Source organism: Ammospiza caudacuta, chromosome 27 (assembly GCF_027887145.1).
Source record: "Ammospiza caudacuta isolate bAmmCau1 chromosome 27, bAmmCau1.pri, whole genome shotgun sequence".
Lineage (NCBI taxonomy): Eukaryota > Metazoa > Chordata > Aves > Passeriformes > Passerellidae > Ammospiza > Ammospiza caudacuta.
The window spans coordinates 6,888,526-6,914,821 of record NC_080619.1 but is presented as its reverse complement, the minus strand read 5'-3'; the positions used below and the strand labels follow the sequence as shown (position 1 = coordinate 6,914,821).

Below are 26,296 nucleotides of genomic sequence, written 5' to 3'. Positions count from 1 at the left end.
AAATAAAAGGAATTAAAAATAAAGGGGGGCAAAGAAGGAGGAGGGGGAAAGGAAAAAGGGAAGGGGAAAAAGGAAAGGGGGGAAAGGGGGAAAAAAGGAAAGGGGAGAAAAAATGAAAAGAGGGGGAAAGGAAAGGGGGGGAAAAGAAGGAAAGGATGAGGAGGAAAAATGGAGGAAAAAGAAGAAAGGGGGAAAAGAAGTAAAGGGACGAAAAAGTTAAAAAGGGGAGAAAAAGAAGAAGGAAAGGGGGAAGGCAGAAGGGAGAAAAAAACAGAAAAGGTGGGGAAGGAGAAAAGGGGGGAAAAGGAGAAGAAGGGAGGGAAAGGAAGAGGGGGAAGAAAGGTGGATGGGGAAGAAAAAAGGGGGAATGAGAAAAAGGGGGAAAGCAGGAGAAAAAAAGCAGATAAAGAGGAAAAAAAGAAGGAGAAAGGGGGGGATAAAAGCAGAAAAGAGGGAAAAAAGAAGAAGGGGAGGGAAAAGAAAGAGGAGGGGACGGAAGAGAAAGAGGAAGGGGGAAAAAAGCAGAAAAAGAGGAAAAAAGAAGGAGGAAGGGAGGAAAAAGAAGGAGAAGGGGAGAAAAACAGAAGAGGGGAAAAGAAGGAGGAAGGGGAGGGGGAAAGCAGAAAAGGGGAAAAAAAGAAGGAGAAGGGGAGGGAAAAGCAGAAAAGGGTGAAAAATAGGGAGGAGGGGATGGGGAAAACAGAAAAAAGGGGGGGGAAATAAGGAGGAGGGGGGGAATAAGGGAGGAGGGGGAATTTGCGATCGCGGCCGCCGACCCAGCCCACCGCTGCTGCTCTTGCTGGCCCTGCATCGGAGCTCGGGCCCTCCCCCTCCCTGCCACCATCGCGGGCAGTTTCGCTCCGCTGGCAACAACAAAAAAGGCCAAAAAAGCCCCAAAAAGGCCGCGCTGGAGGCGCTGCGGGCCCGCGGAGCTGCCCCGGCCCCGCTCGGGCGCTGCGGGCCCGGCGCTGACCTCGGCGTGATCCCGCGATGAATTATTGATGAGATATGAGCTCCGATTGCTGCTCAGAATGCAAACCCCATTATGCTGTTCAAATGGCGATTTAATCGTTTAGAATAGCTCTGGTGCGCTTTTTTTTTTTTTTACTGTTTTTTTTTTTTTTTTTCTTAGCGCTCTCTCTCTCTCCCCTCTCTCTCCCCTCGCTCTTTCTCGCCCGCCTCATTTGTGCCCCTTCGTTTTCATTTAATTCTCTTAATTAAATGCTGTAACGGGTTTTTTTTGGGTGTATAAAATGAGGCGGAGTTACCTCGGCTTTGGTGGGGTTTTTCCGGGATTTTTTTGGGGGGCGTTTAGTGCCAACCGAGGCTTCCTCTGTGGAATTTTTTCGGGTGGGAGGAAATTCTAATCTTATTTGAAATTTTAATTTCTAATTCTAATTTTAATTGGAATTTAATGTCACACCTCACCCAGCGAGCGGGGAAAGGCCTAAACAGCACGAAAGCTCAAAAAAAAAAATCCCTTTAAAAATAAAAATAAAATAAATCAATGACATTCAAGATGGCCTCAGCACGGCATTACAACCTCGAGCTGCTTTTTGCACCCCCAAACCTCACAAATTCACCCCTTCATCCCCAATTTATTGCTGAATAAACCCCGAAATTGAATTTTATGAGCGAAATTTCTCCTTTTTTTCCCCTTTCAGCAGCACCCTGGGCATGGGGGCCCTTCCTGCCCAGCCCCCCAATAAAGGCAGCTTGATGAGGGTTTTAATTAATCCAGATCCTCATTTGGGCATCCCCACTCTGGCAGCCTGGGGAACCTTGGGTTTGGGGCAGAAAATGGTGATTTAGGGGTGGTTTTCCCCCTTTAAATCCCTGGTGATGACAGGAAAGCTTCAGGGTGAACACGCAGGACAAGGGGACGGAAAAAAGGGGAATTTGTTATAATGGGACTTTTTAGGGACAGAAAAAGGGGGAATTTGTTATAATGGGACTTTTTAGGGACAGAAAAAGGGGAATTTGGTATAATGGGACTTTTTTAGGGACAGAAAAAGGGGAATTTAGTATAATGGGAATTTTTTAGGGACAGAAAAAGGGGAATTTGGTATAATGGGACTTTTAGGGACAGAGCCAGGTGAGCTCACAGGGAGGGTCCTCACTTGGTATTTTTGGGGCAAAACCCCCCAAATTTCAGCACTGGGTGTTCACAGAACCCTAAACCCCGAGGTTTCCCCACCTGGAGCAGGAAACCTTGGCACGAACATTCGATTTTCAACACAGAACTTCCCTGCCCTGACAATAAATCGCGCTGTGTCTGTCCTGTGCTCTGCAGCTGCGGAAGGAGCGATTGTCCCGTGCCTGACGTGTGCCATGGGAGCGGCAGAAAGGATGAAAAATGCCCAGGAAAATGCAAATCCCCGCCTACCTGCACGGTCAGAGCTGCGCTTTCCTGTTTACTCTGCTCACGCTTCCTTTCGCACCCAAACGGGCGGGGTTTTGGGGTTTTTTTTTGGTTTTGTGGTCGGAATTCATTTTTTTCCTTTAAAAAAAGGAAGCCTGGGCCGAGCCCGTGACCCCGCGCAGGGTGGAAAATGGGAGACGGTGACACCTCACAGGAAGAGAGAGGTTTGGCAGAGAAAAACACCAAAAAAAAAACCATAAAAAACCCCAAATAAATACCTAAAACCGCAATTTATTAGGAGGAAAACCTCCATGAACAGCCCCAGAATGGTGCAGGTGGAAATCAGAGTTCTGGGGTGGGGTGGAAATTCCAGCTGGGATGCTCCAGGCCAGGGGACAGCACAGCTCGGACCTGTGGTCACCCCAGCAAGGAGATCGTCCCATGGCTGAAAACCCCACTGGGAAACCCCACTGAAAAAATACCATCGATAAAAACCCTATTGGGAAAGTCCACTGAAAAATCCCATAGATAAAACTCCACTGAAAAGCTCCACTGAAATATCCCATAGTTAAGAATCCACTTAAAAATCCCATAGCTAAAAAACCCATTGGAAAACTCCACTGAAAAATCCCATGGCTAAAACACCACTGAAAAACGCCGTCCCTAAAAATGCCATTGGAAAACCCCATTGGAAAACTCCAATGAAAAATCCTACAGCTAAAAACCCTACTGGGAAACTCCACCGAAAATCCCATAGATGAAAACCCCATTGGAAAACTCCACCGAAAATCCAATAGGTAAAAACTGAATTGGAAAAGTCTATTGAAAAATCCCATAGCCAAAAAACTCCACTGAAAAATCCCATAGCTAAAATTCCACTGAAAAATCCCATAGCTAAAATCTCCACTGAAAATCCCATAGATAACAACCCCGTTGGAAAACTCCACTGAAAAATCCCATAGTAAAAACACCCCACTGAAAAATCCCACAGCTAAAATTCCACTTAAAAGCTCCACTGAAATATCCCACAGCTAAAAATCCCATTGGAAAACTCCACTGAAAAAATCCCATAGATAAAATTCCACTGAAAAAATCCCATAACTAAATACCCCACTGGAAAACCCCACTGAAAATCCAATAGGTAAAAACTCAGTTGAAAAACCCTATTGAAAAATCCCATAGCCAAAAAACCCCATTGAAAAATCCCATGGCTAAAAACCCCATTGGAAAACTCCACTGAAAATCCAATAGGTAAATCTGAATTGGAAAACTCTATTGAAAAATCCCATAGCCAAAAAACCCCACTGGGAAATCCCATAGCTCTAAACCCCATTGGAAAACTCCATGGATAAAAATCCACAGGAAAAAATCCCATAGCTAAAAACCCCACTGAAAAAAACTCATAGTGAAAAATCCCATTGGAAAATCTCGTAGTTAAAAACCCTATTGGAAAACTCCACTGAAATGCCCCATAGATAAAAACCTCATAGCTAAAACCCCACTGAAAAATCCCATAGCTAAAAATCCCACTGAAAATCCAATAGGTAAAAACCCTATTGGGAAACTCCACTGCAAAATCCCATGGTTAAAAATCCCATTGGAAAATCCCATAGTTTAAAACCCTATTGGGAAGCCCCATAGCTAAAAACTCCACTGAAAAACCCCAGAGCTAAAAACCCCACTGAAAAATCCCATGGCCAAAAACTCCACTGAAAAATCCCATGGCTAAAAATCCCACTGAAAATCCAAGAGGTAAAAACCCTATTGGGAAACCCCACTGGAAAATCCCATAGCTAAAAACCCCATAGCTAAAACTCCACTGAAAAACCCCACAGCCAAAAACTCCACTGAAAAATCCCATGGCTAAAAAAATCCCATCGGAAAATCCCATAGCCAAAAACCCCATTGGGAAACCCCACAGCTAAAATTCCACTGAAAAACCCCAAAGCTAAAAACACCACTGGGAAATCCCATAGATAAAAACCCCATTGGGAAACCCCATATCCAAAAACCCCATTGAAAAATCCCATATCCAAAAACCCCATTGAAAAATCCCATATCTAAAAACCCCATATCTAAATCCCATATCTAAAAATCCCATAGCTAAAAATCCCCACTGAAAAAACCCCACAGTTAAAAACCCCATTGAAAAATCCCATTGCCAAAAACCTCATTGAAAAATCCCATATCTAAAAACCCCATTGAAAAATCCCATATCTAAAAATCCCACAGAAAAACCCCACAGTTAAAAACCCCACAGAAAAACCCCATAGCCAAAAACCCCATTGGGAAAATCCAAAATTCTGCTTTTTCCCCCTCAAAACCCTAAATTTGCTGCGGCAACGAGATGGTTTAAGGGCTAAAAACCCCAAATTGTGGCTCCTGTGGGGTGAGCGGGTTTGGGAGGGAAGTTTGTCCAGAAATACCCAAAAAATGCAATTTTGGGAGTGGGGATGGACGGATGGATGGATGGATGGATGGATGGATGGATGGATGGATGGATGGATGGATGGATGGACGGCCCATGGAATTTTGGGAACACGAGGATTTTTGGGGTCCAGGCACATGCCAAACACCCACGAAAGCCAAGATTTGGGATCAGGATCAGATTTAGGATCAGGAAAATTCAATTTTTAACCCCAGAAGGGACAGGAGGGTGAAGAAGGAGGAGGCCACCACTGATCCCACCCCAACAGCACCAAACCGCCCCAAAATTGGGGATAAATCATCAATTCTGAGGCCAAAATCCCCTTCAAACAGCAACTCCGCCCGAATCCCACAAATATCTTTATTTTCCCTTGGGAAAAACCCCAAATTCCCGAATTTCCAGAGCTGGGGGGGCCCAGCCCGAGTTCTGCTGTGGGGCCGGGGATTTTGGGAGCCACATGGAGCAGGAGAGGGAAAACAGCCCGAGGGAGGGAAAACGACCTCCAAAGTGTGCGAAAATGGGGAAAAACCACAAAAAGTACCAAAAGAGACGGACATGTGTCCACCAAATGTGGCGAGGGTGAGAAAAGGGAGAAAGAAAAGGAAAAACAAAACAAAAAAAAAGGGGAAAAACCCCAAAGCTTGCTGGCGCTGTGAATCCCAGAAAATCCTCAGCCAACTTCGGCTCCGAGTTCATATTGTAAATTTAATTCGATTTTTACGGAGGGAGGAGCCGCCTCAGGTGTGAGGATGTCACAACTGAGCTTCCTAAAAAAACCCCCCAAAAGTCCCCACAGCAGCATCTCCAGGTTGGAAATTTGGGGTTTTTTCCCTTTTATTTTTGCTCTACCTGCCCAAATTCTGCAGGGCCACCTGCCCGGCTCTGCCCCTGACCCAAAATTTTCCCTAATTTTGGTGTTTTTGGCAGTGAAGGGAGAGGGGAAAGGCGGCTCTGGGGGGCTCCAGATGCGGGAGCAGCAGCTCCCGGGATTATTTATTATTTTTCTGTAGCGCTCGGAGCCGCAGACACAAGAGTGGTCATTCAGGGTCTCCAGATGGCAGGGACGGAGCGCGGAAATGCGAGGACACCCGATCCTGGTCAATGTCTGCGCTTGGGCGGGGGGAGGAAACCCGAGAGGGAAAGGAAAAAAGCAAAAAAAAAAAGAAAAAAAATAGGCCTGAGGCAAAAAAAAAAATTAAAAAAAAAATTTAAAAAAATCAGCAAAGCACAAAAAAAACCCCAAATAAATGAAATAAACCCCAAACGGCCCAAGCAGCAAAGGGGAGGTGGGAGGAAGACGAGGGAAAAGCGGATTTTTCTGGGCGAGCAGGTGAAGAGGGCCGGGAGGGAAGGTGAGAGCTGCATTGAAATGCAAATGTGCCCTCCGAGGGACAGCGCCAGCCCCAAACTTGGCCTCGCGTCCCCGCCAGGGCTTGCAGACGGGATTTTCAGCAATTTTCCACCGATTTTCACCGATTTTTTCTCATTTTCTTCACCGATTTCCCCCCATTTCCCAGCCCGAGTTCCCAGGCCGGCCTGGGAGCTGGGATGCAAACCCCTCCTCAAAAATCAGCATTAAAACTCCCAGAGTCGAACCAACCCCCGCCAACGCTCCAAACCATTAAATTTTTGGGGGTTTTTTTTGGCTTTTTTTCGGTTTGTTTTCAAAGCAGAGAATATTCGAGGACTTACTCGGAGCGCTGCAGTCCATGGGACCCGCGCAGCATCGCTCACCCTGCGCTTGCAGCGTTTATCTCTCATCTGGAAAAGCGCTCACCCACCGCCGCCCCCGACGAGGCACGGCGAGCAGTTAAAGTGTCACTTAACATTCTGGAGAATGTGAAATATATTGTACATTGTCAACTCCCCAAAACCATAAAACTAACTTTATGGACCTCACGTGACTTTTGAGAGCCAGTGAGGGGTATCTGAGCCGGGCTCCGGGCGATTTTTACGATCTAACTTCGAGATAAAACCCCCCCTGTCCATTTGACATCTAAAATGTCACCGCCACTTTTGGGAGAGTTTGCTATCGGTAAAAAAAAAAAAAAAAAGGGGGGGGGAAAAGAAAAAAAAAAAAAAGGGAAAAAAAAATTACCAAAGGGAAGGCGAGCAAACGGTTTGGGACCTGACAGTCCACTTCACATCCCTCTCAAAATCACTTAAGGAGTCCCCAAACAGTGGCAGAGATTAAGTTTGGTAAGTTCCGAGCTCAACTTTCCGCGGCTGCGGAGGTGCCAGAGGCGTCGCGCCGAGCTCGGCTTTGGTCCGGGCTTTGCTGGGCCGGCCCAGGGTTGGATTTGGGCCGGGCGCGGGGTTTGGCAGCCGCGGGTTCCGTGCTAAACCCGGGACTGAGCGGTAAACCCGGGACTGAGCGGTAAAACCGGGACTGAGCGGTAAATCCCGGGACTGAGCGGTAAATCCCGGGACTGAGCGGTAAAACCCGGGACTGAGCGGTAAATCCCGGGACTGAGCGGTAAATCCCGGGACTGAGCGGTAAAACCCGGGACTGAGCGGTAAAACCGGGACTGAGCGGTAAATCCCGGGACTGAGCGGTAAAACCCGGGACTGAGCGGTAAAACCGGGACTGAGCGGTAAATCCCGGGACTGAGCGGTAAAACCCGGGACTGAGCGGCAAACCCGGCCAGGAGCAGCGGCAGAGCTCGGCTTTGGCCAGGGATAATCTGATTGATAATCCCGGACTAACAAACCCCGGCTCTGCGCTGCTCGGCGCGGCCTTTGGCACCTCTGCGCGTTGAAATGGGAATTTTGGGGGTGATTTTCGCTGGCCGAGCATCCCCGCAAGGCTCGGGAGGGAAAGGAGCGTTGGGGGAGCAAAATTCGCTTTGGCCGAGGCGTTTTGGGGGCATTCTGTGCGGTTTTGGGGTGATGCTTGCGTTGGAGCCCCGCGCGGTGCTGGCATTTGGGACTTGGGGCAGATTTTGGGCAGATTTTGGGCGGATTTGGGGTGGATTTGGGGCGGATTTTGGCGGATTTTGGGCGTTTTGAGGCTGAGGAGCCGCGGGGCACCTGGCGCGTTTGGGTTTCGGAGGGGTCGGAGGGGGTAAAGACGCGACTGGGAGCCTTTGTGAGTCGGGGAAAACGTTTATTTGAGTTCGAGTAAAGCTACAAACGAATACAAAAAGCTGCTTGGCCAAGAACTACCCGGCTGCGAGACATGACAGATGCCATTTTTACACAGAACACCGCATTCACTCTGCCCACTACGACCCGGCTATTACTCACGGCAGAAATATTTCTAATATTTACAAACACCAGAGCACTCCAGCGTCGCTCTCTCCGCTTTTGTACATTTTTTCTTTTCTTTTTTTTTTTTTTAATTTTTTCTCTTTTTTTTCCCTTTTTAAAAATTTTTTGAGTTGTTAATTATAGGCATTATTATCAATTTTTAATAGCGAAGTTCACCCACGTCTAAAGAGTACGCCTTGGAATGAGGCTGGGATTAGAAATCCTGGCCTGGAGTTTGGACTAAAACACAGACTGGACAATTTTAAGACAGAGAGATACAAGAGCTGCTTCTTTTTTTTTTTTTTTTTTTTTTTTTTTCCTATTTTTTTTCCATTTTTGTTGGCTTTTTTTAAGACTTTTTTTTTCTGCGACTGTAGTGCAGGAACCCCCGATTTTCGCTTAGGCAGAGAAAAACTCACCCAAGAGCAGGAAACTCGGATAAAAAGGGGAGGAGGGGAAAAATTAAAATAAAATTTAAAAACAAGAAGAAAATCCCAACAAATAAAGCAAGAACCGTATCTGTTCTGGATTCATAAATAAGTTATCACATTCAAGGGCTCACAGAACACATGCCAGCTTTCCAGAAAGCACCAAGAGAGCACGGACACACACATTTAGAAGAACAACGAGAGCAGGAGGAGCATCTGGAAATAAAATTTAATCTTTTTTTTTCCTCGTTTTTAAACAAACAAACAACCAAAAAATAAGAACTTCCAGCAGGGAGCTCAGTCCCGGGCTGAGGGCACCCCCAGGAGCTGCTTTGGGCAGGAACCAGCCCCGAAGGTGCCTCGCTGCTCCGTCCCCCCGAACTGCGATCTGCCCATCCTTCCTTTATTTCATCATTCGCTCGGGGGTTTCGCTGTGGTTTTGGGGTTGCTTTGTTGTTTTGTTTTTTTTTTTTAATTTATATTTTTTGTTTTTCCTCCTTCCTCTTCGCCTCCCGCTCGTTTCGCCCCCGGATTTTTTGGCCGGCGAGCTCAGGGCTGGAAGGCGCTGCCGGCCGAGGCCAGGCTCATGCTTTTCAGTTTGTTATCCTTCTTCCACTTCATGCGGCGGTTCTGGAACCAGATTTTGATCTGGCGCTCGGAGAGGCAGAGCGCGTGAGCGATCTCTATCCTCCTCCTGCGGGTGAGATATCTATTGAAGTGGAATTCCTTCTCCAACTCCAGCGTCTGGTAGCGAGTGTACGCTGTCCTCGCCCTCTTCCCGTCTGGTCCGGTCATGTCTGGGTAACACGGACAACAGCGGGGTTGGGGTTTGCTCTTTCTGCTCGCATTCCACCTATTTTCCATCTATTTTCCACCTATTTTTTAATTCCAAGCCTATTTTTCGCGCTTTTTTTTTTTTTTTTTTTTTTTTTTTAACAGTGGAAAGCTGCGAATTGCCCCCAAATACCAGCACCCCCCCCACACTCCTCTGTCTCGTTTTCCTCCCAGCCCCCCTCGCACACGTGTGGAACCCCCCACCCTCGGCCCCTGCAGACCCCAATTCCCCGCTCGGGGTCCGTCATTTACAGCTCTGGGCATCGCTGCCCTTCCCGTGCTGTTCCCTGGCAGATTTGGGGCACAAAATGGGGAATTGCGCTCGGAGCGGGGCTGGGGGGCGGCTCTGCCCCTCCCGGGGGTCTCCCGGTGCCTTTGGGGGTCTGGCAAGGGCAGCTCGGCGGGGACGAGCCCAGAAGAGCGGGGCAGGACGAACTGCGAGCCCCATCCGCGCCTCCAGCTCCGTTTTAACGCTCAATTCTCCCCTTTTCACCCCAAACAACACCCCCCGGCCTCGGATTTTAAATTACCTTTCTCCCACCACCCGCTCGGTGCCGAGAGCTTGGGGAAAAGCGCAGGGAGGGCGAAAGGAAAATAAAATCGCCCCCCAGAAAGGCAGAGAGACACACGCAGAGCCCCCCTCGGCAGGCGCCAGAGGCAGCTCCGGAGCGAGAAATACAAAAGCAATAAATAGCTGCGATTCTGATCAAAGCGCCTCCGCGGAATAAAGGGAAGGAGAGAGCGGAAAATAAAGCGAGCGGGGCTGGGGGGGAGGGAGAAAAAGGGGGGAAAAAAGAGAAAGAAACAGCGAGGTGGGGTTGGGTTGGGGGGGATTGTGCGGCAAAAAATAAACAAGCACAAGGAGGGAAAAAGAAGGAGCTGTACCATGGCTAATGTGAAGTTTCCTCATCCAAGGGAATATCTGAGGTGCCTGCCCTTCTGTCGCTGCCGTGGAGGTCGCGATGGGCTCTGCCTGCGCTCGGGGGATGCTGCTGCTTATTGGAGTGCCCTCGTCGGCTCCCGAGGACGCGCTGGTCTCGTCTAGTTCTGTGAAATTTGTGTTGGTGCTGCTGGCAGCAGGAGCCGGCTCGGAGGGGGACGGGGCGGGTTTGCCTCCGTGGCTCTCGCTGTTGGAGCAGGGCAGGGAGTCGGGAGAAGATAAGGAGCAGCTGGACGCCTGTCTAAACCTGCTCTCCTGAGCTGGAGAAGGGAAACCGCGGGAGCTCTCGCCCACAGCCCCAAAGTGACTGGAGGAGGCTGAGCGGTTGATGCTAAGGTCCATCCCATTGTAGTTGTAGCCATAAGAGCTGGAATGCATGGTGCTTGAATCTCTGTAAGAACCGTTCATGGAACTGCCGGTCCCATAATTTAGTAACTGATAGTCGGGGCCATTTGGGTAGCGCCCTGAGAACGAGTTTACAAAGTAAGAGCTCATTTGGGTTATTTTGGAGGGCTTGATTTGTGGCTCGTGGTCGTTATAACCCCGTGCTTGACGATTTATGATGTATTAATGAATTATAGCAATGCACTGTACTTCGTTTTTGCTATGTATGCGGCCAAATATGGGGGGAGGGTGGGGGGTGCGTTTGGGCGTCACGTGCTTTTGTTGACCAGTCGTAAATTCTCGCTGATGACCTCAAGAGGTAATTCATGCTCTATGGTTACAAATAATGACGAGCGCGGAGCCGCTTTAGGCCCAAAGTCGCCCCAAATCCGCCGCCGCCATCGCCCCCCGCCTGGGCGGAGCGCGCCACCTGCCGGCCGCGCCGCGCCACTGCGCCTCGGGGACCCCCCTTCCTCCTCCTGCTCTCCCAAAAAAAGGGGAAAAAATTTAAAAATCCCCGTCACCCCCACTGCGGTTCTGCGATTCCGCTCCGTTTTGGTTTTTTTGAAAATAGAAAAATATGTTTTAAAGAAGTGAGGAGCGAGGAGAGGGTGCGGCGCGTCCTGCGGGGCCGGGCGCCCCCGGGCTCGGGGTTGTTCTGGAGGAGTCTCGGTGCTGGGAAAGCGCTGGAGAAGTTTGGGATGAGGTTTTGGGTGGCTCGGAGGCCTCTGGGGGGTCCGCAGTTGGAAGGGGTGGCCAGGAGGAGCTGCGGGTGGTTTTGGGGCGGTTTCTCCGTGCGAAAGTCGAGGTTCCTTCAGGCAGGAGCTCGCGCCTCAACTCTGGAGGGGAGAAAAGAAACTCGGGGGGAAAATCGGGTGGGAGAAAGGAAAAAGAGGCGAAATCCGGCCGGTGGAATGGTTGGCAGCGTTGGTTTTTGGGATGTTCCTGCTCCTGAGCATTTCCACGTCCTCTCTGAGCCTTGGGCTGCGCGGGTTTTCCTTCCCGTTTGTTGACCTGCAAGGAACATCGGGGAGCAAAAGCGCTCGGAAACTGGGGAGAACGCTGGGAAAGAGCTGGAATTTTTTAGCCATCACTTTCCTCTTTTTCCTCTCCTTCTTCTATTTCCTCTGTCTCTCTCCTTTTCTCTGTCTCTGTCCTTTTTTCAAATTTTATTTTCCTTTTTTTTTGTGGGTTTTTTTTTTTTTCTTTCCCTCCTTCCGAGGCACTTGAGGAATTTCGCGTGCTCGCCTGCAACTCATTGGGAATTATGCGCCATATTGAAAGTGACATATAATTATAATAATTACGGGCAATGAAAAGCGTGGCAATAATAGTAAATGTCCTACAGCTGTGAAGCTTCTGCGTGAATTGATTTGGAGAGTGGCTGGCACTAACAGCGGCCCGTGGCGCGGGGGGGACGCGCTCCCACCCGGCGCTTTCTGGTGGCCACGGGCCGCTCCCCGCTCGCCTTTTCCAGCCCCGAATCCCCCAGAAGACAACAAAAAATAAAAATAATCCTCCGCTCTCATTCCATTCCTCCCCGCGAAGCCGGGGAAAAGTTGGAGATTTCGCAAGAAAATTCCTCAAAACCTTCCCCGTCCCGTCCCCGGCCAAGGCAAGGAGCCGCTGGCCAGAGAAAATAAAAACCTGTCCTTTCCAAGCAGCTCCATTCACGGTTTTCCCACTTTTTTCCTCCCCGGTTTAAACGGGCGCTCATTCCTGGCAATGAGAGTTTTCCCCGGGGTGAATTCCTTGGAAACCTGGAATTTTTTTTAATTTTTTTTTTAATTTTTTTTTTTTTTCGCCACATTTCTCTTTGATTTGGGGGCGCGGAGCGGGGGAGCAGATGTTTGAAAGATGCTGGGCAAATGTTAGGTGGCTTTGGCGGATAAATGAGCGCGTATTTTTGCCCGTTTCCTTGATTTATTGTGGAGATGGGAACGGCGTTTCGTCATAACTCTTTGTACTGTAACAATAAAAAAAAAAACACAGAGAGAAAGAGAGGGAGAGCGGTGCTGAGAGAGAAATGTCAGCCAGGAAATGCTCCTGCAGAAAGGGTTCCCATGGCAGATTAGAGCCCAAAAATGGGGGAAAATCAGATTTTTCTGTAATCCCGAGCGCTCCGAGCTGCGCGTCCGAGGACATCGGGGGGGGGGGGCGAAAATCTCCTTTTCACCCCCCTGGAAAAGGGAAAATTTCCCTCAAAACAGCGCTAATAACCACAGGGGAGGGCTGTGCGGTGAGATCGAGGACTTGGCTTTTATTAGAGAATTCCATGTTCATACCTAAGACAAACTCCAAACACAACACGTACAAAAATTAATAAAATAGAACTTTCTGTCGTTGTTCCTCTTTTTTTTCTTTTTTTTTTTTTTTTTTTTTTTTTTTTTAGCCTTGTAGGTAGTACTCGTTCTTTCAGTAGATTTTTTTTTCCTTTTGAAAATAAAAAATTTTAAAAGGCGAAAAAACAACAAAAAACAAAACAAAAACAAAAAACCCCACCCAAACAAAAACAAACACCCCCAAACTAATTACAAAGAACCTCAGGGTTTGATTAATTTACCAAAGGAGTAAAAAAAAAAAAAACTTAAAAAACAAAAATGAAAAGAAAAAACCCAACCTATGTCAACCGTGCATGGAACATTTGTACAAAATTAGGACAATAAACACCCCAAATGACATATATTGCAGCACTTCCATTAAATACAAGAGTTAGCAGGTTACTAACAGTGACACCAAGGGTAGAAACACGGCTAGGAGTCCTTTTTTTTTTTAATTTTTTTTCTTTTTTTTTTCCCCTATTTTCTCTTCCCCTTTCTTTCCCTCCTATTCTCTCTCTCCATCTCCTCACTTTTTAATTATTATTATTATTATTATTCCATTTCCATGAGGGGGGGGGGTGCGGAGCAGGAGGGAAAGGGTGAAAAAAACTCAAAACGCCGCTAGAAGCCGGATTAATTTTTGCGTTTTTTGGACAAAATCAGTGGGAATTGGAGTCCAAGGCGTTGGTGGCCCAAACCTTGTGGGCCACTAGAAGCTGGGTTAATTTTTGCGTTTTTTGGGCAAATTCAGTGGGAATTGGAGTGCAGGGCGTTGGTGGCCCAAACCTTGTGGGCCACTAGAAGCTGGGTTAATTTTTGCGGTTTTTGGGCAAATTCAGTGGGAATTGGAGTGCAGGGCGTTGGTGGCCCAAACTTTGCGGCTGCTGCGGGGATTTGTCCCAGCCAGCCCTCACCTCTCAACCCCGTCCCTCCCTCAATTCCAATTTTTTAGCGTTTTCTCCTCGCGTTTTAAATAACTTTTGAGTTGTTGTTGCTTTTTTTTTCTTTCTCTCTCTCTTTTTTTTTTTTTTTGTTTAATTTTTTTTTTTTTTTTTGTATGTTTAATTTCTCTCGAATCACTCTGCCGCCTTCTCCTCCTCCTCCTCGGCGCTGAGCTGCGAGGAGCTGAGCAGTTTGTTCTCCTTTTTCCACTTCATCCTGCGGTTCTGGAACCAGATCTTGATCTGGCGCTCGGTCAGGCACAGCGAGTGCGCGATCTCGATGCGGCGCCGCCGGGTCAGGTAGCGGTTGAAGTGGAATTCCTTCTCCAGCTCCAGCGTCTGGTACCGCGTGTACGTCTGGCGGCCCCGGCGGCCGCTCGGCCCGAACGACGAACCTGGGGCGGGGGAGGAGAAGCGCAGGAAAAAAGGGGGAAAATCAGCGAAAAAAAAAACAAACAAAAAAAAAAACCCACAAAAAAAAAATCCGGAATTTCAACGGGAAATGTTTTAAAAAATATAGAAGGAAATAGGGAGAAATATTTAAAAATAGGGGGGAAAAATAGGAGGGAAATAGGGGAAAATTTAAAAATATAAGAAAATAGGGGGAAATATTAAAAAATAGGGGAAAATAAGGGGGGAATAGGGGAAAATTTAAAAATATAAGAAAATAGGGGGAAATACAAGAAAACAAGGGGAAAATAGGGGAAAATGCTTTTAAAATAGAAGAAAATAGAGGGAAAAGGGGGATTAAGGGAGAAGTAGGGGGGATAGAAGGAAATGGGGGGAAGTAGGGGGAGATGGAAGAAAAGGTAAGAAAAGAGGGGGAAATAGGGGGAAATATGGAAATTAAGGGGAAATAAGGGGATATAAGGGAAAATGGAAGAAAAGAGGGGGAAATGGAAGAAAAGAGGGGGAAAGAGGGGAAATGGGGGGAGTTAGGGGGAAATAGAGGAAATGGGGGGAAATAAGGGGAAAAGGGGAGGGAATTAGGGGGAAATAAGAGGAAATAAGGGGAAACAGCGGAAATAAGGGGGCATAGAAGGAAATAGGTGGAAATAAGTGGGAAACAGGGGGAAATAAGTGGGAAATAGGGAGAAATAAGGGGGAAATAGATAAAAATAGAGGGAAATAGAGGAGGGGGGAAGGGGGAACACCGAGTTTGATTTTCGGGACGGTGCGGAGGGGGCCGCGCCTTCCCAGAGCTCTGCGCAGCTCCAGGAGGAGCGCTCGGAGCGGCCCGGCCGGGCAGGGGGGTGAAAGCCGGGCTTTGGGCAGGGGGCGTTCGAGCAGGGATTTGAGCATGGGGGGGTTAAACCGGGATTTGGACAGGGGGGGGTTAAACCGGGATTTGGGCACGGGGGGGTTAAACAGGGCTTTGGACAGGGGGGGTTAAGGCCAAGATTTGGGCAGGGGGAGTTTGAGCAGGGATTTGGGGCAGGGAGTGTTAAACAGGGATTTGGGGCAGGGAGCGTTAAACCGGGATTTGGGCGGGGGGGATGAAACCGGGATTTGGGCTGGGGGGTTTGAGCAGGGATTTGGGTAGGGGGTTTAAAGCCAGGATTTGGGTAGAGAAGGTTAAAGCCGGGCTTTGGGCAGGGGAGTTTGAGCCAGGATTTGGGCAGGGGGGGTTAAACCGGGCTTTGGACAGGGGGGGTTAAAGCCAAGATTTGGGCAGGGGGAGTTTGAGCAGGGATTTGGGTAGGGGGTTTAAAGCCAGGATTTGGGTAGAGAAGGTTTAAGCCGGGCTTTGGGCTGGCAGAGCAGGCCAGATCCATCTCATCCCGGGCTCAGGGACCGCAAGGTGTTCCCGGCCCCCCCGCGCCGTAATAGATCGCGGCATTTAAGCAATAATGAAGTGAATCGATCTGCCCGAAGCCCGCATTAAACAGGACACAACGCTTGATGTCCCCGCGCTAATGGACATCAATTTAGAACTTAAAAGGCAACAAATGCATCTAAACACGGGCGAGGAGAGCAGCGAGGCTTCTGATATTTTTCTTTTCCCCCTCCCCACCCTCCACTTATCTGAGTTTTAAAAATTATTATTGGAGTTCTGATTGAGGAAACAGCACTTAAAGAAGTCATATATCACCGGGGAGGGGGGAGAAAACCAGGAAAATCCTCCCCAGGCAGACTTTTCATTAGGTGAGAGTCGCATTAAAAATGCAACCGTCCGCCTTCAAATATTTAAACACTTTTTCTATCATTTAATGAGAGAGAGAGGGAGAGGGAGTGATGGAGTGAAGGGAGAGGAGCTGTGTGTGTAAAGTCATCCAGATCTGATTTAGAAAAGATATCTCCCCGTGCGTGTGGGGCACGGACAGAGACAAATCGCTGTAGCTGAGTGACACGCCAACAGGAATGTGGCAAAAAAAAAAAAAAAAAAAAAAAAAAAAAGAGGGAAAAACAAGAAAAAAAAAAAAAACAACAAGGGAGGGAGCGGGACAGAAATTCAGAAATTCAGTTTTGGGGTTGAAGCGTTTCTAGCTAGGGGAATCTCGGAGCGCTGGGAAGTTTTGGTGCGTTTGGAGCCCGAGTTCCCCCCGCTGGAAGTTTGGGCTCTAAAACCGAACCTTCCTCCTGCTCCCCTCGCTCGCTCTCTCTCTCCCTCCCTGGCGGTAACAAATAAGAAAAAGGGGAGGGTGGAGGAGACGGGCGCATTTATTTCTGTAAAAGAGCAAACTCACTATTGCAAGAGTTCATCCGCTGCATCCAGGGGTACACGGGCGCGGAGCACTTCTGCTCCTCGCTCTCTCCGAAAGCGCTCTTGCCGTGCGCGCAGTCCTTGAAGGAGGGCGCCTCGTCCAGGCTGGGAGGGGCGCACGCCGGCTCCTTGTCCCTGAAAAAGCCGCCGGGCCCGAAGTCGCAGGCGGCGGCGCGGCCGCCGAACGCCGCCGAGCTCTGCTGGTAGTAGGGAGAGGAGGAGGAGGAGGAGGAGGAGTAGCAGCCCTTGTCCTGCGCCGCTCCGTAGGTGCCCGGGTAGTGCCGCAGAGGGTCCGCGTAGCCCGAGGGGTACAGCGGGAGCTGTCCCAGGAAGGGCTCCTGCCCCGCCGCCAGGCTCACCGGGAAGGTCGAGTTGACAAAATAAGAACTCATCGGGAAGGAGAGAGAGCGAGAGGAGAGAGATTCCCCCCTCTTTTTTTTTTTTTTTCTTTTCCTTTTTCCTTTTTTTTTTTTTTTTTTTTTTTTTTTTTTTCCGTGTGTGTGTGTGTGCGTGTGCGTGCCGTCCCTTTTTTTGCCCGGGCTTTATGATTTGTTGTGTTTTATAGTCCAAGTGGTTTAGCTATTAGTGGTATATCGGAGATTGGGTTTTAGCTGAAGGGAGATGGCGCGGTGCCAGCGAGGGACACAAGGAAATACAACCATCTGATCACGGGCTGACCAATAGCAGGCGCCTGAGGTTGCAAAATAGCACCCATGAGGAGCGGGGATTGCACCAGGGACCCCCAAGAACAAACCGTCCACCCCCTTTTCCCTCCCTTTTAAACAACAGAAAGGCACCCCCTTAACCAAATATATAATATCTGCCGAAAGGAGCCTTCTCCCGGCGCGCTGCGAGTTCATAAATAAATAAACGCGCGGTCCCCCCCTTCCTCCTCCTTCTCCTCCTCCTCCTCCTCCTCCTCGTCCTCGTCGCCCTCCCCTCTTCCTCTCCCTCCCCCGGAGCGCCGATGGCGGTGCGAGCGCCGAAATTTCGATTTTTGCACCCAAAACCCGCGCGCGGAACCGCGGGGAGAGGGGGGAAAAGAGAGAAAGAACAACAACAAAAAGTTCATTGCTGGCGGTGGCCAAAGTTTCACCCCCGGTCCCGGAACGTGCGAGGGCTCGGGGCGGCGGGGCGGGGAAAGGCGGCGCAGAAATGAAATCAAAAGTTGTTTTAAAATGGAATTAAAAGTTGTTTTAAAATGGAATTAAAAGTTGTTTCGAGCCAAGTTCGCGCGGCGGGGGCCGAGCCGGGCTCGCTCCGCGAGGAGAAATCGCTTCGGGAACTTGAGCGGCTCCGCGCAGCGCTAATTAGCGCTAATTAACGCTGCCCCAGCTCTGCCTCCGCCGCTTCCCCGCACTTTTGTGGGCACGGCTCCGCGATTCGGAAATGGAAGATAATGGGAAATAATGGGAAATGATGGAAATAATGGAAATATTTCCTCGGCGCTCCGGCCGGAGCCGCGCTCCTCCCGCATTGTGCCCTCTTGCGTTTTTTGTTAATGCCGGACCCGCGCCCGACCTTTTATGGCCAAGGCCGAGCTCGGGGTGCGGGGAAAAGCGGAATTTATCGATCGGGCCCTCACGGGGGGGTCCAGGGCAGCGGAGCCCCCCTTCGAGCCCGTCCGCACCAGCAAACACCGAATTTTGCCCATTTAAACCCCGCGAAAGGGGACGCAGAAAGTCTCCGTGCTCCTGAAAGCTCCACTTTGCTCTGGGTTTTAATTTTTTTTTTTAATTTTTTTTTTAATATTTGTTTCGCCCGGATTTCCTCGCTTGGCTCTAGCTGAGTATCCCCCCCGAGCCCCTCGCTGGCTCAAGGTGGGGTTGAGGCTCCTCTCGTCCCTTTTTTTCCTGGTTTTTATTTGGCTTTTTAAGGGGGGAAAATCAGTCGTGGCAGCAGAGAGGCAAGGTCAAAAAATAAAGCAAAAATTTAAAAAAAATTTAAAAAAAGAAAAATAAAAAAGGAAAAGAGAAAGGGGAAAGAAAAAAGGAAAAGAAAAAGGGAAAAGAAAAAAAGGAAGAGAAAAAAAAAAGAAAAGAAAAAAAAAGAAAATTAAAAACAAAAAAAAAGGAAAAGAAAAGGGAAAAAAGGGAAAGAAAAGGGAAAAAAGGGAAAGAAAAGGGAAAAAAAGTGAAAGAAAATTTAAAAAAAAGGAAAAGAAAATGCAGCCAAATGACGCCCAGCACCATCCCCCCGATCAGCAGCGTTTATCAAGGGCTCGTTTCCTGTCCGAATTTGTAACCATCTGTCTGTCGGGGCTGAAATACCTCGAAATCTGCCACTTGCGAGCGCCACAAATCTACAATTACACATCCTCGGCCGGGCTGCCAGCGCCCGGAGAGGCTCCGGACTCGGGCTCGGGTTGCGGGCCATGGATTCGGGGTTGGCAGCGCCGAGCCGAGCGCGCCCCGAGCCGCGGGAGCGTCCCGGGCACGGCTCAGAATTCACGGAAACAACGGGCGGAGGAAGCGGCTCCCCCTCCCGCGATATCGCTGATTTTCCTCCTTGCAGAGTTTCCCCTTTGTGCTCGCAGCGCACCCAAAGTTTGGGTGCCACGATTTGGATAAAAATTGGGGAAAATTAAAAAAAAAAAAAAAAATTAAAATTAGGTTGCGAGGGAGCGATGAGCGGAGAAGGAAGGGGGGGGGGGGAGAGGGGTGAAAAAAGAAAAAATAAATTTAAAAAATCTGGGTAAAGAGCTTCGCAGCTGGGGCGCTGGATGAGTTACGCAATTTCTGCGGCTCTGCAAAACGCCGGCGATTATCAGGAGCCTGCAGCCCCGAATGTAAATTCTTTTTTTTTTTTTTTTTTTTTTTTGGGCAGAGGAATGGGAAGTCCTGCCAGGGCAGCTCGTGAGGAACCGCGATCCGCCGGAAAAAAAATGTTTGTCCTGGTGCTTTTCCGCCACTCCTGGGATTGCTCTGCAAATAAATCCCTCGAAATAGTTTGGGAAAGCAGAAAAAAATAGGGAAAAAATTTAAAATCTCACAGCTCGTTATTACGATAATTTGCGGTTGAAAGTGGCTTTTCGCAGAGTATTTTTTTTGTTGTTGTTGCTGTTTTATAAAGAAAATAAAACCACGCTAATTGAAGGCGGCCGCTCGCTAATTGCGCATCGCCGACATCTCTGGAGATTAAAAAATTCTTTTTTCCCACTCGAGCCTGGCGGGGCTCGCTCGGGGCAGGAAAAGGGACAAACCTGAGCGCCAAGGTGGGAAAAAAAAAAAACCAAAACCCCAAAGGCCGGGGCAGTTCTCATCTGGCCGGGGTCAGGCCCGCGGTGTAATTGATTTGCCACCTACGATACATTTAAATTCGAGCCGAGGGCTTAAAGCGCACTAAATCTCCCGGAATTGAGCGCTCGGCTCGGGGGTGGTTTCCATCCCCCGTTCGAGGGCTGGAAATGCGGAATTTCGGATTCAAACCGCCTCGAGTCCCGAGCGGGTCTGGATTTGGGCGATTTCTGTTCGTTTTGGCCGCCTCAGCTCGGGCGGGAGCGGCTCAGACAGGAGCCCTGGACTTGAGCCGGGCTTGGATGGGCGCGGCTTTCATCGGGTTTTGGCCTCGTCTCCGTAAAAATAACCCCAAAATTCCAGATGTGCTCGAGGTCTGCAGAGAAGAAACAAAATAAATGGGGAGGGGGCGCGGCTTTAATCAGATTTTGGCCTCATGTAAAGAAGGAGCAATAAAGTGGGGAGGGGGCTCGGCTTTAATCACATTTTGACCTAATCTTTTTTTTTTTTTTTAAAAACCCAAATTTCCAGGCATGAGGTCTGTAAAGAAGGAGCAATAAAATGGGGAGGGGGCTCAGCTTTAGCCAGATTTTGGCCTCATTTCTTCAAAAAAAAGAGCCCAAAATTCCACGCTCGAGGTCTGCACAGGAAGAGCAATAAAGTGGGGAGGGGTCTTATCTTTAGCCAGATTTTGGCCTCATTTCTTCAAAAAAACCACCAAAATTCCAGGCGCGAGGTCTGCAGAGGAAGGGCAATAAAGTGGGGAGGGGGCTCGGCTTTAATCAGATTTTTGTCTCATCTTTAAAAAACCCCCCCCAAAAAAAAATTCCAGACTCGAGGTCTGCACAGGGGGGCAATAAAGCGAGGAGGGGTCTCGGCTTTAATCAGATTTCGGCCTCATTTTTTCAAAATAACCCCAAATCCCAGGCTGGAGCAATAAAATGGGGAGGGGGCTTATCTTTAGCCAGATTTTAGCCTCATTTCCTCAAAAAAACCCCAAATCCCAGGCTGGAGCAATAAAATGGGGAGGGGGCTTTTCTTTAGCCAGATTTTGGCCTCATTTCCTCAAAAAAACCCCAAATCCCAGGCTCGATGTCTGCAGAGCAGGGGCAGTAAAATGGGGAGGGGGGGCTTTAATCATATTTTGGCTACATTTCTCCCCCCAAAATAACCAAATTCCAGGCTCGAGCAATAGGAGGGGCAATAAAATGGGGAGGGGGGTTATCTTTAGCCAGATTTCGGCCTCATTTCCCCCAAAATCCCCGAATTCCAGGCTCGAGCAATAGGGGGGACAATAAAATAGGGAGGGGGTTTGTCTTCAGCCAGATTTTGGCCTCATTTCCTCAAAAAAACCCCCAAATTCCAGGCTGGAGCAATAAAATGGGGAGGGGGTTTATCTTTAGACAGATTTTGGCCTCATTTCCCCAAAACCCCCAAATTCCAGGCTGGAGCAATACAATGGGGAGGGGGTTTATCTTTAGACAGATTTCGGCCTCATTTCCCCAAAATCCCCAAATTCCAGGCTGGAGCAATACAATGGGGAAAGGGTTTATCTTTAGACAGATTTCGGCCTCATTTCCCCAAAATCCCCAAATTCCAGGCTGGAGCAATAGGAGGGGCAATAAAGCGGGGAGGGGGTTTATTTTCAGCCAGATTTTGGCCTCATTTGCCCCCAAAACCCCCAAATTCCCGCGCAGGAGGGCGATGAGCGGGGAGGCAGCAGAAGGGGCAGCCCCCGTTCCCCTCTGACAGCCGTCGCTCAGGCGTCAGCGCATCAGTGGAGATAAATCGCGGTAAATCGCGATAAATCACCATAACGAGGAGGGTTCGGGGCTCGCACAAGTTTCAGTCGCGTGGTTTTCCTGGCCCGCAGCCGGAGCCGGGAACGGGGGATTAAAACAACACCCAAATATTTGGCCAGGCCGGCAGAACAGAGCGCGGCTTGTGCCGAGCCGGAGCCGCTGGCAGAAGTTCCGCGCTGCTGCTGCTCCCAATAAAAAAATGAAACTCTTTATTTTTTTTTAATTTTTTTTTTTTTTTCCCGTTTTATTTTTTCGCGGGGAGCTGGAATCGCCGAGCCTTCAGGAGCGAGGTCGCAGCGGGGTTTCCCCGGCGAGGGAATTATTGCGGCCATAAAGCCGAGCCAAGAGTTGAACAAACCCCTTGTTCTTGGGGGCCAGACACAGAAACCCATTGGCGGCCCCGCAACGCTCCCGAAATCGCCTCGGAAAATAAACCCGGGCGTTTGAAAGGACCCCGAAGGCGTTAAAAAAAAAAGAAAATAAATTAAAAAAAAAATTTAAAAATGGCCTCTCTCGCAGCGCGGAGCCGGCTGCAAGTTAATTTCCAGCAATTGGAGTTTAATTTACCTGACTTCCCGCGCGGTAATAACCTGGCTAATGGCAGCTCGGAAAAGCAGCAATAATCATCTGCCTTTGTTCCATTAGGCAGCGCGGCTGATCATTAACGCCAAAATCAACAAAACGCGGGGCGAGCAGGGGGAGCGGGGGGAATTGAGGGGCTTTGAGGGAACCCAAAGGTTCCGGACCCCAAAATTTGCCCCCTGGGATGGGAGAGGGGGTGAAATGAGGGGGCAGAGGCGAGCGGGCCGGGAATGACAGCAGGGAACAACTCCAGCGCGGCTGCGGCACACAAAATTCATTTATTTTCCTATTTCTTCTGTTTTTTTAATTTGAGTTTCCCCCAGAGCAGCCCAGAGCCCCCGAGCGCGGCACTTTCTGGGGGAGAACCAGCGCGATTCGGGACCCGAACAGTTGCCAGGAAACTGCGGGGCAGGAGGAGAAAACGAGAAGGGGGAAAAGGAGGGAGAAAAGGAGGGAGGGAGGGCAGAGGAACCTTTTAAAATCCCAGGCGCGCCTTGTCCGGCCGGGCCTGCAGCAACTGAAAGGTGACCCCGCGTCTGCCCCTGTCCCCAGCGACCCCCGGAGCCCCCGGAGCCCGAGTGGCCACTGCGGGGAGAGAGGGGCCAACGCTCCCTGCCTGGAATTTATTGCGTTTTATTGCGTTTTATTGCACTTTATTGCCGTTTATTACCTTTCATTGCATTTTATTGCGGATTATTTCTCTTTATTTCTTCTTATTTCTTTGTGTTTTTTTTTTTTTCATTCTATTTTATTGTATTTCATATTATTTCTTTTTTATTCTATTTTTTTCATTTTATTTATTCTACTTTCTTTTTTTGTCTTATTCCACTTTATTTCACTTTATTCCATTTTATTTAATTTTATTCCATCTTATCCCATCTTATTCCATCTTATCCCATCTTATTCCATTTTATTTCTTGTTATTTATTTTTCTTTAATTTCTTTTCATTTTTTTTTTTTCCTATTGTTTTTCCCTTATTTTTAATGCTGAGCTGCCAAACCCCCTCCGGCCTCGCTCCGCCCGTCTCGGCCCCTCCGCGTTCCTCCGCGCACCGAGCGCACCCAGCGGGCGATTTCCCACCCCCGCGCCCACCTTTGGGGCTGCTGCGACAGAAAGAAAATCCTCATTTCGCTCCGAACTCCCCCAAAATCCGAATTTCCGCCCGTTCCAGGCGGAGCAAAACCCGCGGCGGCTCCAGGTGGAGGCGAACGGTGAACGCCCCGCTCCCCCCGGGCCGGGCGGGGCCGGGGGGGGTTGGGGACACCCCGGGAGGGGTCTCGGGGCTGGGGGAGCCCCCCGGGACCCCCCGGTGCCCCCCGGTGCCCCCCGGTGCCCGCGGCCGCCGACGGTAGATGGCAGCAGACGGCGCGGAATGGGCGAGCCCGCGGAGCGGGGGGCCCCGCGGGAGCTTTGATTGGCTTTTCCCCCAACGAAGCGGCGGGGACACCCCTAAATCAGCCCAAAAATCAGCCCAAAATCGCCCCTAAATCAGCCCAAAATCCTCCCCCAACCGCGGGGTTCTGGCTCGCTCCGCTCCGCCGGGAAATGGTTAAAAATCCTCCGGGCTTCCACAAGTGGTTGCCCACGCGAGGTGTGCAAGAATCGGCACAAAATCCACATTTCTACATTAAATTATTGATTCTGATTTCCATTTTCCATCCCCTGCGCGAGCAGGAAAAAGCACAGCGAAAGGATGGGGGGAAAGGGAGAGCAGGAGTTGAACCCGCATCGGGTTTTTTATCCCCTCCCTCGGCCGGTGATTGATGCAGAATGTAACAGGTTCGGGGAAGAAATGGCTTTTAAAAATGTCTCTGTGTTTATTGCTCGCCATCATTTACCCCCTCGCACACGATGTTCCGCGCGGCTGAGATAAGTCGTCGGTCACAGAACGGTTTATGCCGAAATCATGAAAATCTCCCTCCATCCCGCTCCTTCACTATCGCATTTCGCCACCACCTCGGAACCGCGGCGTTCACACAAAATATTCCACAACCCACCCTCAAGCATCGGGGGGAAATACGAAATAAATGAGATGAAACCCGGCAGGCATCACCTCGGGGTGAATGTTTCCCCTAAAGAGCGGCGGGTTTGGGGCGCGGGGCGCGGGAGGAGAGCGCGATTTGCGCGGAACGCGGATTTGCGAGGAGGAGCCGCGGGCTGAGCCCCAGAGCCGCGCTCGAGCTGCGGAACGCAATTAAAACCCGAGCAGCTTTATTGCTGCCCAACGTCAGCTTCATTTGGGACTTGGGGAGAGGGAAAAAAAATCACAATGAGAGCGCTGCGCTCTGCGCTGCCTCCGTTCCTCCATTCTTAATTTTTCTTTTCTCCTCCTTTTTTCTTTTTTTTTTTTTTTTTTTCCTTCCGTTCCTTCCCCCTCCTTTTTTGCACTGTTTATTTTTGATTGTTGTTCTTTTGGTTTGTTTTATTATTTTTTTTCTCCCAGGGCTGATTTTCAGGTTTCCTCGAAGGAAAAACCCAAAAACCACCCACGCACCCAACGCCCCTGGAGAGCAGCGCGGAACGCGAGCGGAAACTCCGCCAAAAGCCCCCGCGCCCGCCTCGAGACGCGAAACCGGCACCGGCTTGTGACAGGGGGGAGGGAAAATAAACCCAAAACAAACCCAAAAGCCGCAGAACCGAACGCGACAAGTGCCCACAGAGGGCTCCGAGCGCTGCCAGGCTGCTGCCTCCAGGTGACCTCCCCCGGCTCCTGCTCATCCTCCCAGCCCCTCTTCGCCTTTGCCTTCCCATTTGCTATTTCTTTTCTTCGTTTTTCCTGCCTTTTTTCTTTCCGCATTCTATTTTTCCTTTTTTTCTTTCATTGTTTCTTCCTTCCCTCCCCTCGCTTTCTTCCTTTCCGTTTTTTTTTTTCCCACCTTTATTTCTCTCGCCCTCCTCTCCATTATTTTTCCCCCTTTTTTTCCCCACCTTTATTTCTCTCTTTTCCTCACCTCCAATCCCGCTTTTTCCCGGCTGAAATCGCGGCTGGAGCAGATTTCCAAAGCCTTTCTTTCATTCCTCTCCCTTCTTCACCACCCCACCCTTTTTTTCCATCCCCGCCTCCACCACCTCTCCCCAGGCAGGAGATGGGCACGAAACACGAAAAAGAAAAAGCAGCAGCTCGACAAATCCATCTTTTCATTGAAATAATTAAAAATATATATATTTACATATATAACAATAAAGGAAGAAAAGGCATTGTGCCCTTACCTTTTGCCGTCCTGTTGTGTGGCACGGGAGGGAATTTTGGGCGGGCAGAGATAAGCCCGCGCTTATCTGGCGGCCGCCAAACCTCGTCCCAACCTGAGCGCCGTCCGTCGCCCCTCGGGCTCCTGGGGGCCGCTCGCATTTTTGTGCGGAAAAAGGAGCGGAAAGAAGCGCCCGCGGTGCCGCAGAATCCCCTCCGCCCTTCCGAGACCCCAAAAGCAGCGGGGGAAACTCGGGGTGTGGGGGGGGGGTGGGGGGGTGGATTCAAAAATATTTTAAAAAATCAGAAAAAAAATATTTAAAATTAGAAAAAAAAAAAAAAAGTATTAAAAATAGCGGGGGAAATTGCGGTGATAATTAAGGAAATAAAAAACACGAAATGTGCCGGGGTGCGGGAGCCGAGGGGGGAGCCGGGGCTGCGAGCGGTTCGGGCGGCCCCCCCGCCCCTCTGCCCCGCTCCGGCCCCGCCGAGCGCGCACACAAAACCAAAAAAATGCAAAGAGAGAGGGCGAGAGCCCTATGGAGGACACTGATCCGACCCAAGGTGCAGCGGACAGAAGAATGGTGCAATATAACCACATGGGAAATAATAAAAAGTTCATGTTCACGGTTAGCAGTCCACATGACCGGCTCTGGCCAATCCCAGAACCCAGCCACTCATAAAGTTCTATCACAAAGTTGTAAATTTTCATAAAACAACAAGGAATTTATTGCATTTCTTCATGACCGGTTTAACAGCAGCCTTTTTCTTAGCCGCCATCTTTTTTTTTTTTTTTTTTTCTTTTTCTTTAACACAAAAATATATTTTTAAAAAATTACCAGAAAAAGGGGTCGGGGATTTTTTTTTTTTTTTTTTTCATTTTTTCACCCCACTCAC

The 26,296-nt window shown here is 49.4% G+C and overlaps 2 protein-coding genes across 3 annotated transcripts; both read right to left on the bottom strand.

Moving 5' to 3' along the window:
- Positions 1 to 8,327: 8,327 nt before the first annotated feature.
- HOXB5 (homeobox B5) lies at positions 8,328 to 12,860 on the bottom strand. The gene is made up of 2 exons (XM_058820450.1): positions 10,187 to 12,860; positions 8,328 to 9,264 (listed from the first exon to the last, which is right to left on the bottom strand). The coding sequence occupies exons 1-2, from the start codon at positions 10,734 to 10,736 to the stop codon at positions 9,017 to 9,019; spliced, it is 798 nt and encodes a 265-aa protein (XP_058676433.1). The 5' UTR covers positions 10,737 to 12,860; the 3' UTR covers positions 8,328 to 9,016.
- A 165-nt stretch (positions 12,861 to 13,025) lies between these two features.
- Positions 13,026 to 25,949, bottom strand: HOXB6 (homeobox B6). 2 transcript variants are annotated; one of them, XM_058820452.1, is made up of 3 exons: positions 25,164 to 25,949; positions 16,575 to 16,726; positions 13,026 to 14,282 (listed from the first exon to the last, which is right to left on the bottom strand). In XM_058820452.1, exons 1-3 carry the CDS (start codon positions 25,352 to 25,354, stop codon positions 14,023 to 14,025), a joined length of 603 nt encoding a protein of 200 aa, XP_058676435.1. In that variant the 5' UTR covers positions 25,355 to 25,949; the 3' UTR covers positions 13,026 to 14,022. The 2 variants fall into 2 exon arrangements, with proteins under 2 accessions (XP_058676435.1, XP_058676434.1); XM_058820451.1 differs by lacking the exon at positions 25,164 to 25,949 and having other exon boundaries at positions 16,575 to 17,037.
- Positions 25,950 to 26,296: the final 347 nt, after the last annotated feature.

Bases quoted from the DNA above. Each gene is read 5' to 3' on its own strand.
- HOXB5 (XM_058820450.1), bottom strand. From the start codon at position 10,736: ATGAGCTCTTACTTTGTAAACTCGTTCTCAGGGCGCTACCCAAATGGC. The intron at 9,265-10,186 runs GTACAGCTCCTT...CGTGTTACCCAG, and splicing joins GAAACTTCACATTAGCCATG to ACATGACCGGACCAGACGGG.
- HOXB6 (XM_058820451.1), bottom strand. From the start codon at position 16,983: ATGAGTTCTTATTTTGTCAACTCGACCTTCCCGGTGAGCCTGGCGGCG. The intron at 14,283-16,574 runs GTGAGTTTGCTC...CCCCCGCCCCAG, and splicing joins GCGGATGAACTCTTGCAATA to GTTCGTCGTTCGGGCCGAGC.